Source organism: Eulemur rufifrons, chromosome 4, assembly GCF_041146395.1.
Source record: "Eulemur rufifrons isolate Redbay chromosome 4, OSU_ERuf_1, whole genome shotgun sequence".
NCBI classification, from domain to species: domain Eukaryota; kingdom Metazoa; phylum Chordata; class Mammalia; order Primates; family Lemuridae; genus Eulemur; species Eulemur rufifrons.
In genome coordinates this window covers 77,681,529-77,698,710 of record NC_090986.1, presented here as the reverse complement: position 1 = coordinate 77,698,710, position 17,182 = coordinate 77,681,529, and the positions used below count along the sequence as shown (strand labels likewise).

The following is a 17,182-nucleotide window of genomic DNA, read 5'->3' as shown; positions in this document are numbered from 1 at the left end:
TTTTTTAAAAATAGATTTAGGGAGTACAAGTTGAATTGTTTCATGTATATATATATATATATATATAGTATGGTGGCGAAATCTGGGCTTTTGGTGTACCCATCACCCCAATAGTGTACATTGTACCCCACAGGTACAATGTTCATCCCTCACTCCCTCCCAACCTGCCCACTTGGGAATCTCCAACGTCCGTTACGCCTGCGGTCCCCGTCACCGGTCGCATCACCGCCTGAGCTCCACCTCCTGTCAGATCAGTGGTGGCATTCGATTCTGCATTATGGTGAGTTGTATAATTCCTTCATTATACGTTACAATGTAATAATAATAGAAATAAAGTGCACAATAAATGTAATGCACTTGAATCGTCCCGAAACCATCCCCCCTCCCAACCCCCGTGTGTGGAAAAATTGTCTTCCATGAAACCAGTCCCTGGTGCCAAAAACGTTGGGGACCGCTGCATTACACCACTCTATGTGTCCTTGCATACCCATAGTTTATTTCCCACTTATTGTTGAGAACATGTGGCATTTATTTTTCTGTTCCTGAGTTACTTCACTTAGGAAAAGGGCCTCTAGTTCCACCCAACTTGCTGCAAAAGACATAATTTCACTCTTTCTTATCACTGAGTAATACACCACGGGGTATGTATACCATGTTCTCTTTACACATTCATTGGCTGATGGGCACTTAGGTTGATTCCGTATCTTTGTGATCATGAATTGTGCTATGATAAACATACAAGTGCAGGTATCTTTTTGATATAGAGCTAGGTAGAGGTAGATACCCAGTAGTGATACCTTCCTTAAAAAAAAAAAAAAAAAAAAAAAAAAGAGAAGGCTGGGCACAGTGGCTCATTCCTGTAATCCTAGCACTCTAGGAGGCCAAGGCAGGAGGATTGCCTGAGCTCTGACTGAGCAGGAGCAGGACCCTGTCTCTATCAAAAATAGAAAAAATTAGCCAGGTGTGATGGCACTCGCCTGTAGTCCCAACTACTTGGGAAGCTGAGGCAGGAAGATCCCTTGAGCCCAGGAGTATGAGGTTGCAGTGAGCTATGATGATGCCACTGCATTCTAGCCTGGGCGACAAAAGGGAGACTCTGTCTGTCTGGGGGCAGGGGGGTGGCGGGGAGGGTGGAAGGCAGTAGCTCTATGAACCATAAATTCTAACAGTAAAAATATCTTTTTAAAGGTAATCTGAAACTTTGTTTCATTGATTGAGCATCTTAAGACTAGGATCATTACTCATTTTCAAACTTAGAAATGACACCTTGTCAAAGGTAACTTGTGAGCACTGTCATGACTCCTACAGTCCATGGTATCTTCGAGTGCCTTCTATCATTTTCTTAAGCAGGCAAGGGATCCTACCAATAATGATCATATAACAGTGATTTTAATATATATTTATAGTACAAAGGATTTTCACATGTCATCTCATCTGATCTAACGGAAATATTATTATTCAATTTCATAGTTGAAACCATTTAAGTGGCCTACCCAAGAACAAATAATTAGTAAGGGACGCAGGACTCAAAGCCATACACACACAGAGACACACATAGCTAAGAAGTTAGGAACAAAAATTCCCAAATTCTTGTTTTAAAAGAACAATTTTTGTCTCAACTATCAAAGCTGCAACATATTGTCCTAAAAATATTGTAAGGGATTTAGGAGTCAAGAAATCTGAACTTCATCCCTAGTTACTGTGGGAATGACTTTATTATTCCAGTTTGTGAAAATGAGGCTAATACTGCCTAACTTTTCCTACATCTGAATGGATCTTGAAGATGACAGACGATAAAGAATGAGACTAACAAAAAAAAATAACTAAATGATTTTGAAATGCTTTTGAAATATCTCAAAAAGAAATCTACATATTGTTAGTTTTCTTAAGTGTGGTAACAGTATTGTACTATTATTATTAGACTGTCCTTTTGTTGTAGGTATGTTTCTTCTTAAGCAATATTTTGTCTTTTAACCAATCTGATAGTTCCTTTAATATAATGCAGGTAAGTTTAATTCATTTAGATTCATTATGATTAAAGAACTAGAGCTTATTTCTTCCACCTAGGTTTTCTGTTTATCATTCTTTTTTTTACTTTTCATGTTGTTTTTCCTATTTTCCTGCCCTGAGAGTCTGAATGACAAGGTTTAAATTTCTGCTGGTTTGGAAGCAAGAAAATTCACTTCTTGTGTGGGTGTATGTTCATCTTTAATTTTTTAACATTCATGAATAATTTTAAATTTTCTAATGGTGATTATTTTGTTGGCTCCTAAACAAGAATGAGGCCCTTAACAAGTTTTAACTACCCACTGAAGAGTCCTTCTGCCCCACCCATCTTTGTTATCGCTGTCATTTTCTTTTTTAAAACGATACAATTTTTAACAATCAGTATAACTGAATTTACCAACACCTTTTTGTCAATTCCATTGTTTCTTACATCTCCCCAACTTTCCTCTGGAATTACATTTCCTCTGGCTAAATACAAATTTTAATGATTATCTGAATGAGAATCGATAGTTGGTGGTAAACTCCCTTGGTACTTCTAAATATGCCCCCTTCCTACTTCGTTTCTCATAAGATCTTTTCATGCCAAACCACCTACAGAACGTAAAAGTAACCTATTATCCCATGACTCTATAGCTTTGCTCACACATGGTTTCCCATCCCTCCATGTCCACACAATACATGACCGTTCATTTTGTAAACAAGTCCAAATCTCTTCCATGAAGCATTTTCCTGAAGTCCTCTTCTCTCTCGCAGAGAGAAACAATCTTTTCTTTCACATATATTTACCATTACTTATACTAATAAAAAGTTGCACATTGTACTCATGTTATTATGTTTACCCTCTATAACTGCGGTCCCCAACCCCGAGGCAGTGGCCGACTGGTGGCCTGTTAGGAACCTGGCTGTGAATCACTGCCTGAGCCCCGCCCCACCCCACCCGACTCCTGGTCCACAGAAAAACTGTCTTCCACGAAAAACTGTCTTCCATGAAACTTTGGAACCAGCGGCACAGCAGGAGGCAAGCAGTGGGCAAGCTAGGGAAGCTTCATCTGTATTTACAGCCGCTCTGCTCCCCATCCCCGGCATCACCACCTGAGCCCTGCCTCCTCCCCACTCAATCCATGGAAAAATTATCTTCCATGAAACAGGTCCCTGGTGCCCAAAAGGCTGGGGACTGCTGCTCTGTATCACCAGAAGTCAAGCTGGTTCCCAATCTTTTTCTCATTGGGGCAAATACAGAAAACAGTATCTGTAGGGCCTCCAAGAATACACAGACAAGTCTGCTCTCACAGGACTGGGACTGGCTGAGTGTCTCTGACCAACCCAGTTACACCTCCTGGCTGCCCCCACCCCCATTACTTTCTCAGCACAACTGTAACCCATGCAGGACACACTAAAAGGAAAGCTCCGTAAGACCAGAGCTTATCATAGTCACCTTTATATTCTCAGAACCCACATACGCCCTGATATAATGTAGGTCTCCATGAATACTTCCCAAAGGAAAAACCACTCTCTACAAAAAAACAAAAATAAACAAACAAAAAGAACACTATTAGCTTAAAAAAATTCCTCCCCTCCGACCATGAAAAAACTCAATCACTATCAGGCAGAGGTTTATTAGATCACTAAAATAAAAAGTACTACAATAAAATCAAAGGTAACAATACTCTAACTCCACCGAAAAATACTATGATTAAACCACTCTTTATGAGTAGGGAATGCATGGATGGTTCTTGCACCTATGAAGCATTTCAATAAGAACGTCTGCCAGCTATAACTGACATAAACATCCACTTTTGTTTTAAGTTGGAAATAAATTTTTATAGGTGGGCAGCTTCAGACATGTGGATTACTACAGATGGAGAATCTAGGCAAGCTCATACATCTCCTCTTTAGACACAACACACTTTTTAGAAGAAGCTAATGGTCTTTCTTACAGAGGCGCAAAGGATAAGCCAGTGAACACAGGGCTACAGGACCTCACAGTCAATCATGTTCTACATTACACATCTTACACTTCACACTATCACAAGTCTTCTTGATTGCTTTTATGAAAGCAAAGACTTAATAGTTTTTCTTGCAAAACAATTTAGATAAAACCATCACTCTCACCTCCTTCCAATACAAATTCTGTGCATAAAACAGTAAATGGTCCAATGGTATACACAGGTATTTTCAACAATCCTGGGTCTCTGAGAGTTTTCAATTCAGCAATCCATAATCTCTCATAATATCTAGCTCTTACAATTTTCTCCCAACATCTTAAAGTACTGTAGAGATATGTGAATATATTACCCTCTTCCAGCCCATGAGAGAGGGAGAGCAGGTTTCAGACAAGATATGTAAGAACAAGGTGGGTTAAGTGCATCATAAACCAAAGAGAGATGTTATTCCAGCAAAGGATAGGGGCATAAGGGAATTAAGCATAACAGTATGGCCTCAGAAAACAACAGAAAAATCAGAAATGGAGTAAGGCCTGAAGCTGACTTTTAATACACACAACCTTGTTCTAATAATAACAAAAAGCTGGTATGCTTTTTTCTTTTTTTAGTATAACGTAAGATTCTTTTTCTAAAAGTAGTATTCCCAACTTATCTAAACTTCTAAAACATGTTTGAGGCTGTCACAAATTAGACCTGCCAATTTTGTTCCCAGACAAAAGGAATAAAATCTCTTTCTACAAACTATTCAAAGCAGGGAAAGACAATCTATATTCTTAGCTTTAATGTTATAAATTTAATCCACTTAATTTCAAAATAAATTAGTGCTTCCTCAGAGGCATATGTTACAAATCAACTAATGTTTCTTATGATGAAAATGAACTGACATAATTGTATTTCATAAGACCAATTTCAATTTTGGTTAGTATTTGTTGAGCTAACAGTAATTAGTAGTGCCAGTGAGTACTTCTTACCACAGAGGGGAGCAAATCACAGGTTAATAACAGTAACAGCCAACATGACACAGTGATTATCACGACCAGGTACTAGTCTACTAGATATTATTTTACCCCCAGCTTATAGGTAAGGAAACCATGGCAAAGAGAGGTAACATCCAAGGTCATACTCACAGCTAGGGAAATAAATGTGAAATCTCAAAAAAGTTCAAATCCTTTTTTCTAAAAAAATGGTATTGGCAAAGAAAAAAGTGCCAAAAATGAGTAAACAGCTTTGAGAATTAGCCTGTCAATGATTAAAATGGTGATATCACTAACCTCTAGTAAATGGTTATAAATAAAAATATATTTACTTCAGGCCGGGCGCGGTGGCTCACGCCTGTAATCCTAGCACTCTGGGAGGCCGAGGCGGGTGGATTGCTCAAGGTCAGGAGTTCGAGACCAGCCTGAGCAAGAGCGAGACCTCCGTCTCTACTAAAAATAGAAAGAAATTATATGGACAACTAAAAATATATATATAGAAAAATTAGCCGGGCATGGTGGCACATGCCTGTAGTCCCAGCTACTCGGGAGGCTGAGACAGGAGGATCGCTTGAGCCCAGGAGTTTGAAGTTGCTGTGAGCTAGGCTGATGCCACGGCACTCACTCTAGCCTGGGCAACAAAGTGAGACTCTGTCTCAAAAAAAAAAAAAAAAAAATGTGTGTATATATATATATATATATATTTACTTCAGACTGTAATTTTCCATAAATTCTACAACATTAAAAAAACTTGGAAACTAGGCAAAATTCATATTTAACTATGTCAAATTCCATTCTCTTTATATTATTTAAAACATGACTAGAGCTCCCAAAATGATGACAATATCAATAATCATTTATAAACTCTCAAAGGATCAGAATTTTCTATTCACAAGGAAACAATTATATAAGGAATATTTATTAAAGATCGTCTAGTCCAATCCCTTTATTTCACAGATGAGAAAAATCAACCCAGAAAGTTTTAAAAGACTTTCCCTTACACACACATCTAAATGTCAAAGTCTAGACTAAAATTTACCTTCTAGTACAACTGTTCTTTTTATTATACCATGCTGTCAAACACATAATGAAATACTATATTAAGTTTCTGTAATAGGGCTACTAAAAGAGAAACCAAAATAAAATTAGATCATTTCAATCTAAAAAATTAAGGTTTACGGAAAAGAATTATACAAAGTATACAAATAATCTTTCCAGAGACAGTAAAAGTTTCAGAAGAGCTAAAATATGACTTCAAAGGTAGGGAAAAAGGAACTTAGTAAGGGACAAAAGGAGGTAGACTCTATCTTTGGGGACTTGGTCAAAAGCCTAGAATCAAATAAGACAACAAGATATGTTGTGATAAAGTCTGGCTGAAACTGGCCAACATGGATCACAGTAGGGTAGATAATTAACCTACTTTGAGATCTATTATAAAATCAGCCAAAGGTGGAAGGAAAAAGCCACCAGAAGGTAAGCAAAGCCACATAAGACCATATTTATACACACCATACATAACTGAATATGGATTTGAAACTATAGTTTGTAAGCATTTTAAAAGTTTCAGGACCCCCAATAGTCTTACCTTTGTGATAACTAAGTGCCTAATATTAGAATAAACTCACCATCTTTTATAAAATCCCATTTCTACTAACCATATAACTTTACCCTCTAATAATCACTAAACACGTAACCCGTCAACAACTTAGTAAGCTATTACCGAGTTAATCTTGCATCTCATCATTTGAAAACATTAAACTCCCCAAGTTTATCCTAAAATTGAGCAAATTTTAAAACTAACATGATGGTCACTTATGGGAAAACAACATAAAATTGTATCTAGGGAATATAACTCAAGTTTTATAAATGTCAAAATATGCTCTAGAAGGTAAAATAAGTTATATTCTTCTTGCTATCTATATTTTCCAGATTTTCTACAATGAGAATGTATCATTTTTAATGTCCAAAATGTATTTTAGCTAAATTCAAAAGATCAGTAGGCTTAAATAAAACTTTCACAATACTTCTTCTAAATGGCCTGTCTCTACTAAGCTCAAACCTTCGCTTGACCAATCATTTATATGATAGAAGACCCCTTATTTTTCAGGCTTTCTTTCTTCTTAAGTCAACATTTATAGTATATGCAGCAAAAATTAGATAAAACAATAGCAACTCACACTTGAATGCTGCTATCATACAAGCACTTTTACTAATAAAATATTAATAAAAACAATTTTATTAATAAAAGAATTATATCCACCCTATTTCTTGAGAAGGAACAAGGAATTTTATTATTTAATGTAATATTCTGGCTACCTAAAGAAATTATGACACATGCACACATCCCCAACAAAGCATAGACTTTGATACCCTCCCCCCATGTTCCTTTTTTTCCCCAGAGCAACGATAAATCGCACTGACCACACATACTCTAACCTGGACCCCCAGTGAATCCCAGACAATGAGAAAAAGCAAATAGCCAACTTTACCTATGCCTTTTCTTCAATAAGTAGTTTAAAGTTGACCATGATCAAGGTGCTGTGCTAGGCACAGGCTTTCTCAGAAGTAAAGCCTGCAAGACTCACTTAGCACCTAACTTGTGGCCTTGGCCTCATTAACACCATGTTCTAACGGATCTATCTCACCCCCTTGTGACTACGGGTGGGCAAGCAGCCAAGCCAGTGCCATCCCAGGATCTAACTCCACCCACGCCCTGCAGCAATTTCTCCTTTGCCCAATCCCCTTCTGGGACAATCCCTTCCCAACAATCCCTTCAGAGACAATAATGGTAACAGTCAGAGCTAACATCTATGGAGCTAGCAGTTACGTAGTATCTGCCTCCTTGTAGCAACCATGCCAGACCACCAGGATTAGCCACCAAATACTGCTCTGTGACCTCCACTTCAATTGCAAAACAGAGTCCCTCTACATGTACTCTGCCACTTTTCCCATTATTTCACACTTATTAATATTAAATATTAGGAAGCTACTCTTTGCCAGGCCCTTAAGTCTGAAACTACTTCAAAGGCAAAACAAAATACTATGTGATACTGAAAATGCATTATTTTATGGACAAACAAAAAAAAGCATTTCTAGAGGTACCTTTGGAAATTTATTCATTGCAATCTAAACATAATCACTCATTTGGAACAGGCTATAATGCTAACTTAAGAAAAACAAATTTTACTAATTTTCATATGTAAGCAAAACAATAGTGATCTAAAATAAGACACAGCTAAAGAATTGTTTTTAAGTTACTTAACTCAATCAAGGTATTACAGATTTGCCCAGGTACCTTATTTTGACAAATGAAAAAAATACATACACTTCAGTATTTACAGAATAAAATTTCAACTCATCCTAAATGTTTTCACAGCTGCTGATTCTCTCAGGAGTACCATTCTCTTTAAGTCCAGCCCATCTTCTCTCCAACAATACACTCACACACCCCCACTCTCATGTTTCACCAAATTCACTGCAGGACACAGGTAGGAGGAATGAATGACTTTGAGAAACTTGTTCATTGTACGCAGAAGTGAGTGCTCCAGATCAAACTGCAGAAATAAATGATCGCCCTTCTCCTTAAGGCCCTCACAATCTAATAAGAGAAGAGGGGGAATTTTACAACATAATAGGAATGGTTAAGTACCACCGAGATTACAAAAATGAAATTACATGAGGAGGATAGAGGGTAGGCTGGACAGAGGTAGGCTTATTCAAGTAAGGCTACCTGCTTGAGACAGGTACAAACCTGCCAGACAAGGACAGGGAAAGTGTTTCAAGCCTAGCAAAGCAGCAACTACAAAGGCACAAAGGTTAAGTATCTTTGTTTTTCTTCATCATCAATTTTGTAATTCTCAGAAAGATGGATGGCAACTTTCTTTAAAGAATAGGACTAAAGGCCAAGTGCGGTGGCTTATGCCTGTAACCCCAGCACTTTGGAAGACCAACGTGGGAGGATCACTTGAGGCCAAAAGTTCCAGACCAGCCTTGGCAACATATCAAGACCATCTGTACAAAAAAATTTTAAAAAGACTGCAAATTACTTTGAGATATTTAGCACTATTTTGGGAATGCACTAGAACATATTCAAATATGAATACAGTCACACCCAATTATAATAGTACCTTTGGAACAATCTCATTTGGCCAGGCGCTTTCTGTATTTGCCAATACACACACAATACATGTAATGAATGCACCTGAGTGGATGCTCTAGAAAGAGCTTCAGCATCTGACATCCTTGAGATCAGAATCCCACATATTCAATGTGTGACCTTGGCAAATCCATGTCTCACTGTCCTAATCTTATTTTGGCAGACATTTATTAATGTTTATTTGAACATTGTCTCCACCAATAGGAATGTAAACACCATGAAAGCAGGGACTGTTTGGATCACGACCGTATCCCCAGCACTAAGCAAGTCTCTAGCATTTAGTCGGTGCCAGATGCCAGATGTATACAATACTTGAGTGAATGAACAACAGTAAAGAGCATCAAACCACTCCTGAAACCTTAGACTTTGACAATGAACTATGACTCCACGATGGGTGTAGCTCAGCAATATGGAAAAATTATCACAGTAAAAGTCCTAATTATCACATTTTTTGAGATTGAATAAGATAATAATTGGCATATCTGAAGACAGCGCAAAGAATTCTCGGAAAATCGTTTTAATGTAGTCCCTTTAATACCAATGCTTTCCTAAAATGTAAATTGTGAGAAAGAACAATCATCCATTTGGGGATATAAATTCTTCAATGATTCATCCTTCAGTATGATTTCTTTAAGACCATAGATTTTAAGTCCACCTGATTTCAGCCATGTTTTATACTGTTCCCCAGCGTGCAGTAAAGAATGTGCTTTCATAGCATCTTTCTGATCTGATTCACCACTCGTTAAAGAAAAATACATAAAATATACCACCCTTAGATGGAAGCTTGCTTGGGGATCTCCTATGTGAAATCGGTTGCATTTTTTTAAAGGGCCCAGTGAGACATGAAACAGAAGATTTCAGAAGTCTTTAGTAACATAACCACTAGGCCCACGTTGCAAAGAATAACTTTTTTCGGTGATGACTCGTAAATTAGGATCCCTATAGATAAGCTCATGAGAAGCTAATGAAACTAATTTGTCTCATCATGTGGAAAACTGTGGTCCTTTTGCCCAAGCACGAAACACCAAGTTTTAAACGCGCCCACGTTTTGCTGAATTCGGGACTTTCAACGAGCATTAGCACTTTTCCCTTATTTAAAAGGCCCAATAAAACAAACACAATCGCCCTTGCAGTCAGTCCCTGCACAGACATACGGAAAAGCCACACACAGATGTGTCTGGTGTATTGAAGTAAACAAATGACAGGAAAGCTAATGCTGCTTTTCAAGATTAACGCGGATTCCCAGTGACAAGACTGCCACCTGGACACATGGTTGGAAACGAGAGAGCTCGTGCCTTTGAGAGAGAGTAGAAAATGGAGAAAATTTCAACAGCACTTATTTAAAGTTTCCACCCTTACACACACCCCTTTCCCCCAGCGCGGGGTCGGGCACTCGGCCTCGCCAGCGGCGCGAGGAGGAAATCTGCACTTGACTTCCGTCCTCTCCTGGGGCAGGAATGAGCGCCAGCCCACCCCGTCCGAGACCCTTCCTTCCTGCCCGCAGACCCCCGCCTGCCCGGGGACACCTCCCCGCTCGGAGCACGGCCAGACGGAAATGCAGCCGGCGCCGCTCCGCGTCCCCTGCCCCGCGACCCCAGCCTGGGGCCGCGCTCCGGCCCGCACGCGCCCACCCCCGCGCCCCCACAGGCCGGGCGCGCCTCGGCCCTCGGCCCCGCGCCGCGGGAAGGCTGGAGCAGCGAAGCCACCCGCCACGTCCAGTGCGGTCGCCCCCTCACTGCCACCTCGCGCCGCCCCGGCCCGCCAGGCGCCTCCCCCTCCCCCGCCGCCGGGGCGGCTAATCCCCCGCGCTCCCGGCCCGCGCGCGGTCCAGCCGCCCCCGCCCGCCGCCGGCCCCCGCGCCAAGCCCCGCGGTGAGGGGCGGGAACCAGCACAGTGTCGCCGCCGGAGGGGTCCCGGGCCGCCCCCGCCAGGCGTCCGCAGCACCTACCATGGTACAGATGGAGGCGAATTTGGAGACTGTCATTAGGATTTCCATCCGCCCAGCGCCATCTTCCACCCAATCACGGCGGCGGCGGGCGGGGGAGGAGGGGAGCCGGGCCGCCCGCTCGCACCGCAGCCCGCGGGCGGACCCCGAGCCGCCGCGGACCCACGCACCGGGCCTGCTGGGCTGCCGCTGCCGTCGTCGCCGCCGGCGCTCAGGCACTCCCGGCCTCGGGCCCCAGCCCCCGCCTGCCGGCCGCCCGCCCGCCCCCGGCTCCGCCCCGGCGCAGGGCGCAGCCGCTGCCTCGGGGCCCGCGCCTGCCCGCGATGCCTCCCGCCGCGCACCCCGCCCAGCGGCTGGGAAGCGGCTGCGCCGAGGCCCTAATGCACGGTCTGCCCGCAGCTGCACTGCCCAGCGGCCCCGCCCCGCGCGCAGCCCCGCCCACCCCGCGGCGCCCGCCCCCACGGCCCGGGAGCGCGAGTGAGGAGCTCGGGCCCGGCCCCACCCCGCGCGCGGCCGGGGGCGGGGCCGGGGGCGGGCGGCAGCTCCTGCCCGCGTCCCTCGCGGTCCTAGAGCGGGTGCGTCGCAGGCGCTGGCTGCGGAGGGGGCGCCGTGGGTGGGGGAGGCCCCGGGCGCTGCGAGGGCGACGGCGGGGACCTGGGTAACTCCTGGCGGGAACTGACTCGCGGCGCCCTGCCACGGGCGGAGGAACAGCCAGTCCCCGCTTCCGAAACAGAAAACGGGGGGTAACTCTGGGTGGGGTGGAAGGAAACTTGCTTCTTCTGTACGATTAGGATATCCCGGGCATGTGTCCCAAGCACTTGGTTTGTTTCTTTTGCATATGTTGGGTGACTCACCTGAGTCAAACACCGTAACTTAGAAGCACACAAAGTAATTAAATAAAAATGAGGTAAAGGACAAATTATATATGTTTGACTCTGAATTATAGAAGAAAGGCAAGTAATGGAGAGGAGCGAATCCTGCCTGCCTGTTGGCCGTAAATTTAGAATATATTTCTAAATGTCTGTACAGGGAGCTGCAAAGTGAGGACGAGCTCAGCCCAGCAGTGATGATGATGTTACCGGAGACACGAAGTCCCACCAGTGAGAAAATGTCCCGTGAGAAATATTTGAGCAGTGTTAGCTGGCTTGATGGATAGTTCCTCTTTTCCACTTTTATGAAATTCATCATTGCACCCTGTTCTTCACGTCTGGCGGCTCAGCGTTATTTTTTCCCATCTGAAAAAGTAGTTCAAGTCAGTAGAATAACTTCATAAATTCTATTAGAAAGCCCGTGAGACTTTTTGGTTGGCAAAGCAGTGATGGGGTGCTTTTCTGGGCTGAGCGTCTGAATTCAGACAAAGCTCTAAACTCAGGGATGCTTCACCTCACCGATTCAAAGCATTCGAAAAACAAAGCAAAGCATTCAAGCAAAATTTAGGTGAAAAATAGATTTCTGGTACATGAATTCTGTTTCCATAGTGATTCCATTATAAGCTTGCTTCGGGGAATAAAATGCAGAATGAATATAGCCAAGTCCCATGGTCGCCAGCCTGGTTCTCCAGGCACCTGCCTCGGTGGAACCGGGGCCCCTTCCTCTCCACCCTGATACCCACTTCCCTCTGTGTACTTGCCAGCGTCACCCACCTGAATTCTTTCCTGCTGTGTCCCACCCCGTTCGCATGTGAGCTTCTACATTCTCAGACCTGTAGGCCCTTCCTGGGCCTCATCCCAGTGTCACCATGCCCCTGAACGCCATGTGTCTTGCCCATTTTGAACAGTGTCTGTTGTCATCCTGTCCTCTCCACTTGCTATTCTGCTCCAGCAAACAGGTGTGATGTGCCAGAATTTGAGCCCTGCCTCCATCCACACTGCCCACCAATATGCCTCCTTGTATATATATCCCAGCTCGTCACAGGAACAGAAGCCACAGCCTTACACATAAGTTTATATAAGACCAAGGCCTCTTAAAAATGGATTGCTGGTAGAATTAACTGGAGTTGTGTCTAGTTGATGTTAGAGCCATCTAAATTCACAGGTAATGTTATAGAACCTAACTGCAGAGCCTCACAATGCCTATAGTCGACTGGAGAGGCACAAACAACAAGGTTCTCCTATGTGCTAGGTGTTGTACTAGGGTGGTCTTTATTCTATGTAATGCAGTTGGAGATTATATTTGGCTGAGACTCCACACTCTTGCACCCAGAGCTTAGAAAGGGTAATCTGGTTTTAGAGGACTGTTTTTAGCTGCAGCTGTATCTGCCTTACAAAGAGCTTCATTGTGCCTAGCAAAAGATGAGTTTGTGTACAACTGACTCCTTTTGGGCCTTTCTGAATGTGTAAGCTGCAAAATATACCCAGATACCTCCAGAGACTAAGCAAGTAGATGAACTAGGGCCAACCTTAGTTCATTTGGCTAGCATAGCATTTTAAAATGTTTTCATTTGAATACCTTCACATAATCCTGCACTTTCCAATCCCTTACAAGCCACCTCATATTTTCTATCATTCATCCTGTCTCCAGTTTACCACAGGTCACTTAATATATTTCTGCCACCTCCCTTCTCCCTGAAGGCATGTGGCTTTGCAGCAGCTCACATAAGTGAGTGAAGCTTTGCCTGTGACGGGGTAGGAAGGAAAGTGGTGGGGAGGAGAGAAAGAAGGGTCATAGACATTCATAATGACAGGGATCGAGGATTTATCCATGCACTAAGTATTTTATCCAACCCTCGTAACAACCCAGAGAAGCAGGTGTTATGATTATCCTCACTTTCTAGATGAAGAAACCCAGGCACAGAAATAACTTTTCCAAGGTTGTGCAATTAGTAAGATATGGAACCAGGATTTAAACTTGGTTCCAGACACCAAACCTGTGTCCTTTCTGCTCTACTGGCTTTTTGTTTGTTTGTTTTTGTTTTTAGAGACAGATTTTGCTCTGTCACCCAGCCTGGAGTGCAGTGGCACCATCATAACTCACTGTAACCTCAAACTTCTGGGCTCAAGGATCCTCCCATGTCAGCCTCCCAAAGCGCTGGGATTACAGGCGTGAGCCCCCTCACCTGGCCTTGACCATCTTTTGTAAAAGTACCTCATTTTGATTCTGGCAGGATGAGGTTGAGAGGCACTGACTCCTTTGGGACTTGCATACAAGTTTAAGCTGCAAAATACATACACTCAAATACTTATGTGTCTTCTCTTCCTCACCTGTAAAATAAGGGTAGTAATTATGTTGCAAGGATAAAAGATGGAGAATAAAACATGGAGACGTGTTTAGAATAGTGCCCAGCACTCAACACGAAGTGGAGAGCTTTGAATGAACAAAGTCAACATTTTAAAAGTCAGGGTGGGCAATACAGCCCTCAGGCCACCGGTTTGCTCCTTCAGATTTAATGAGCCCCTGCTATGTGCCAGTCACCTTATTAGTACTTTAGATACATTTTCCAATGTAACCCTTACACCGACCTTGCAGCTCCGTCATTTCATGCTTATTTTGTTCACGAGGGAGTATGACATTCATCAGTGCACTACTCGCCAGAGCAGGGCTGGGATCCACTCCCAGAGGCTCTCCCCTTCTCTTTCCGGCCTGTTGACAGTTGAATGAATCAGCCTTCTTGGTGGCATTAATTAATATCACCCAGCGGTCCAGCAGTAGATGTCAATCAAATCAGTAATGTTCTTTTATTAGTTTGAATCAACAAATCAGTGACTTACTTTTCAAGGCAGACTTCTCATTCAGACGAGTAAATCTGCGTTATCAACACAATGGACACATGCCTGATAGATGCTGGGCAGGATAGCACATAGCCAATATATCTAAAACTTAGTCATTATTTAAATAGAAGTTTAAAAGAAGAGGGCTGAATGCACAACCCTGTTATATTCTATTTAAAAGTGAAATGTGGGTTCATTCATTAAAACAAGTATCTATTGATCATCTACTGATGAATAAGAGAAATCTGTGCCCTCAGGAAGGACACAGTCCATTGGGATAGTCAAGTAATTTTTATGGAAAATGAGCTGAGAGAATGAAGAACCAAGTCCTGTTAGCTCTGAGGAGGGTGGAACCGGCTCTGCCTGGAAGTGGGACAAGCTGAGGACAGCTTCACACTCTGGTCGAGTAGGATGGGGGGTGGGGGGATGTGGTCTCCCAGGAGAGGGAAAGCTGTCTGCAGGAGCACGAACCGGAAGGAGAGGGGGATGTGCCCACAGCTGCAGCTTGGGGGGTGTTGCAGCGAGTTTGTGGAGTTAAGTGGAATATCAAGAAGACAAACTGACCTACAGTGACCCAGCAAATGTTATGGTCTCTGGGATCTCCACTGTCCTGTCCACCAGTAATAAGTGGTGGAATTTGCCTATCTTAAAACCTATTCCTAGGCCAGGTACAGTGGCTCATGCCTATAATCCTACCACTTTGGGAGGCTGAGGTGAGAGGACCACTTGAGGCCAAGAGTTCAAGACCAGCCTGGGCAGCATAGCAAGACAAAACAAGATTTTAAAAATTAGCTAAGCATGATGTCCTGTGCCTATAGTCCCAGTTCCTTGGGAGGCTGAGGTGGGAGAATCGCTTGAGCCCAGTAGTTTGAGGCTGCAGTGAGTTATGATGACACCACTGCACTCCAGCTTGGCAACAGAGCAAGACCCTGTCTCTTAAAAAAATAAATAAATAAATAAAACTTGTTCCGTTTTCTTCATGATATCAGTTTGGAATCCCAGTCTTGCAATTTGTTGTTGAGACTCAACATGGTAGAGAATTTCAAGGAGACATCAAACCAATAGATCCATTGCTGAGGAGGAAACCTTGTCTTCTGGTGGACACAGATGCAGACCAGAATATTTTCTTTGTCTACTTAAGTCCTCATTAAGCAATGTCTGCCTAGAGGAGAGGAACAAGATGCTGGTGAGGATAAGGCAATCAGTTCAGGTGTTTAGAACAAGTTCAAAAGCTGCTGAGCTTAACTTGAGAGAGGGATGCCTTTTCAAATGCTTTCATTAGCCACTCTTTCTTCTGTGGAAAGAGGGAGGCAAAGAGAGAGAGAGAGAGAGAAAGAGAGAGAGAGAGAACGCCCCATAAAGTGTAAAACACATTGACAACCTTGGACACAAACATGATGCCTTCAGGTCGCTCAGCTATTCAGCAAGATACAGTATATCTGGATTCCATTTATTTAGTCAGTAAATATCAGCTGAGTACCTCTGACTTGTGAAGGCTTTCTGGTAGAAACTTAAGGAACAAGAGTCTTGCCCTCAAAACGTTTGCCACCTAATTGAAGAAAGAGGACATGTACACAAACAACTTTAAATTAGACAAGTGCCAAGGGTGTAATTTATATTATTACAAGGGTTTAGAGAAGACACATTGTTTCTTCTGTAGGTCATCAAAAATGCTACCACAATACTAGAGTCTTCCCTCCTGCTCTTCCTCCTTTTTTTCTTCTCTTTTCCTCCTCCTCCTCCTTCTCCTTCTCTCCCTATCTTTCCAGCTTTATCTCACACCACTCTCCCTTCATCCACTGTGTTCCTCCATTTTGTTCCTAAAACACCAGCAAGTCCGTGGCACCTCTGAGCCTTTGCATTGGCCGTTCCTTCTCCCTGGAACACTTTCCTTCCTTTTTTGCACTGTAGCCTTCTAGCATCAGACCTCAACTCGCATGTCACCTTCTCAAGGAAACCTGGGCTAACACCTGATCCCCTCTTCTGAGTGTGAACTCATGAGAACCAGGAGCGTGTCCATTTGCGTGGCTCTGCTCCCAATGCCTGGGAAAGAACAGTTAGTGTTCGATAAATACTTGTTACTGAGTGAACTGCACCTGATAAATACCTACACTTTAAATGCTTCCAACTCCAAAGCAAATAAAAATAATTCTGATACATAGAGGCAACTTATCTTCTCCAACCAACACCATAAATGTGAAGGCTCCTCAAGCACTACACGATATTCTGCCTGCTTCTCGGACTCTCATCTTCAGGCTGCAGTTTGCCATTTTCTCCTTAGCATTTGTTCAACTCTAACGAGAAAGTTCATCAGAAAAAAAAAAAAATAGCACAAGAAAATGCAACATCCTCTAGACTCCAAAAAGCCTCCAGCACCTTTGTCTGACATCCTCAATCCTAACTCTGATTTTCTTTACTTGTGCCTTGAAGTCTTTTCTATGAATATAGTG

The 17,182-nt window shown here is 42.9% G+C and overlaps 1 protein-coding gene across 1 annotated transcript in view; it reads right to left on the bottom strand.

The window, feature by feature from the left end:
- The window catches only part of USP12 (ubiquitin specific peptidase 12), an 81,442-nt gene extending 70,197 nt beyond the window's left edge, over window positions 1-11,245 (bottom strand). The window contains exon 1 of the mRNA XM_069467414.1: window positions 11,029-11,245. Coding sequence (XP_069323515.1) covers window positions 11,029-11,076 — 48 coding nt within the window. The 5' untranslated portion in view covers window positions 11,077-11,245. The remainder of the gene's footprint in view (window positions 1-11,028) is intronic.
- Between the last annotated feature and the right edge of the window lie 5,937 nt (window positions 11,246-17,182).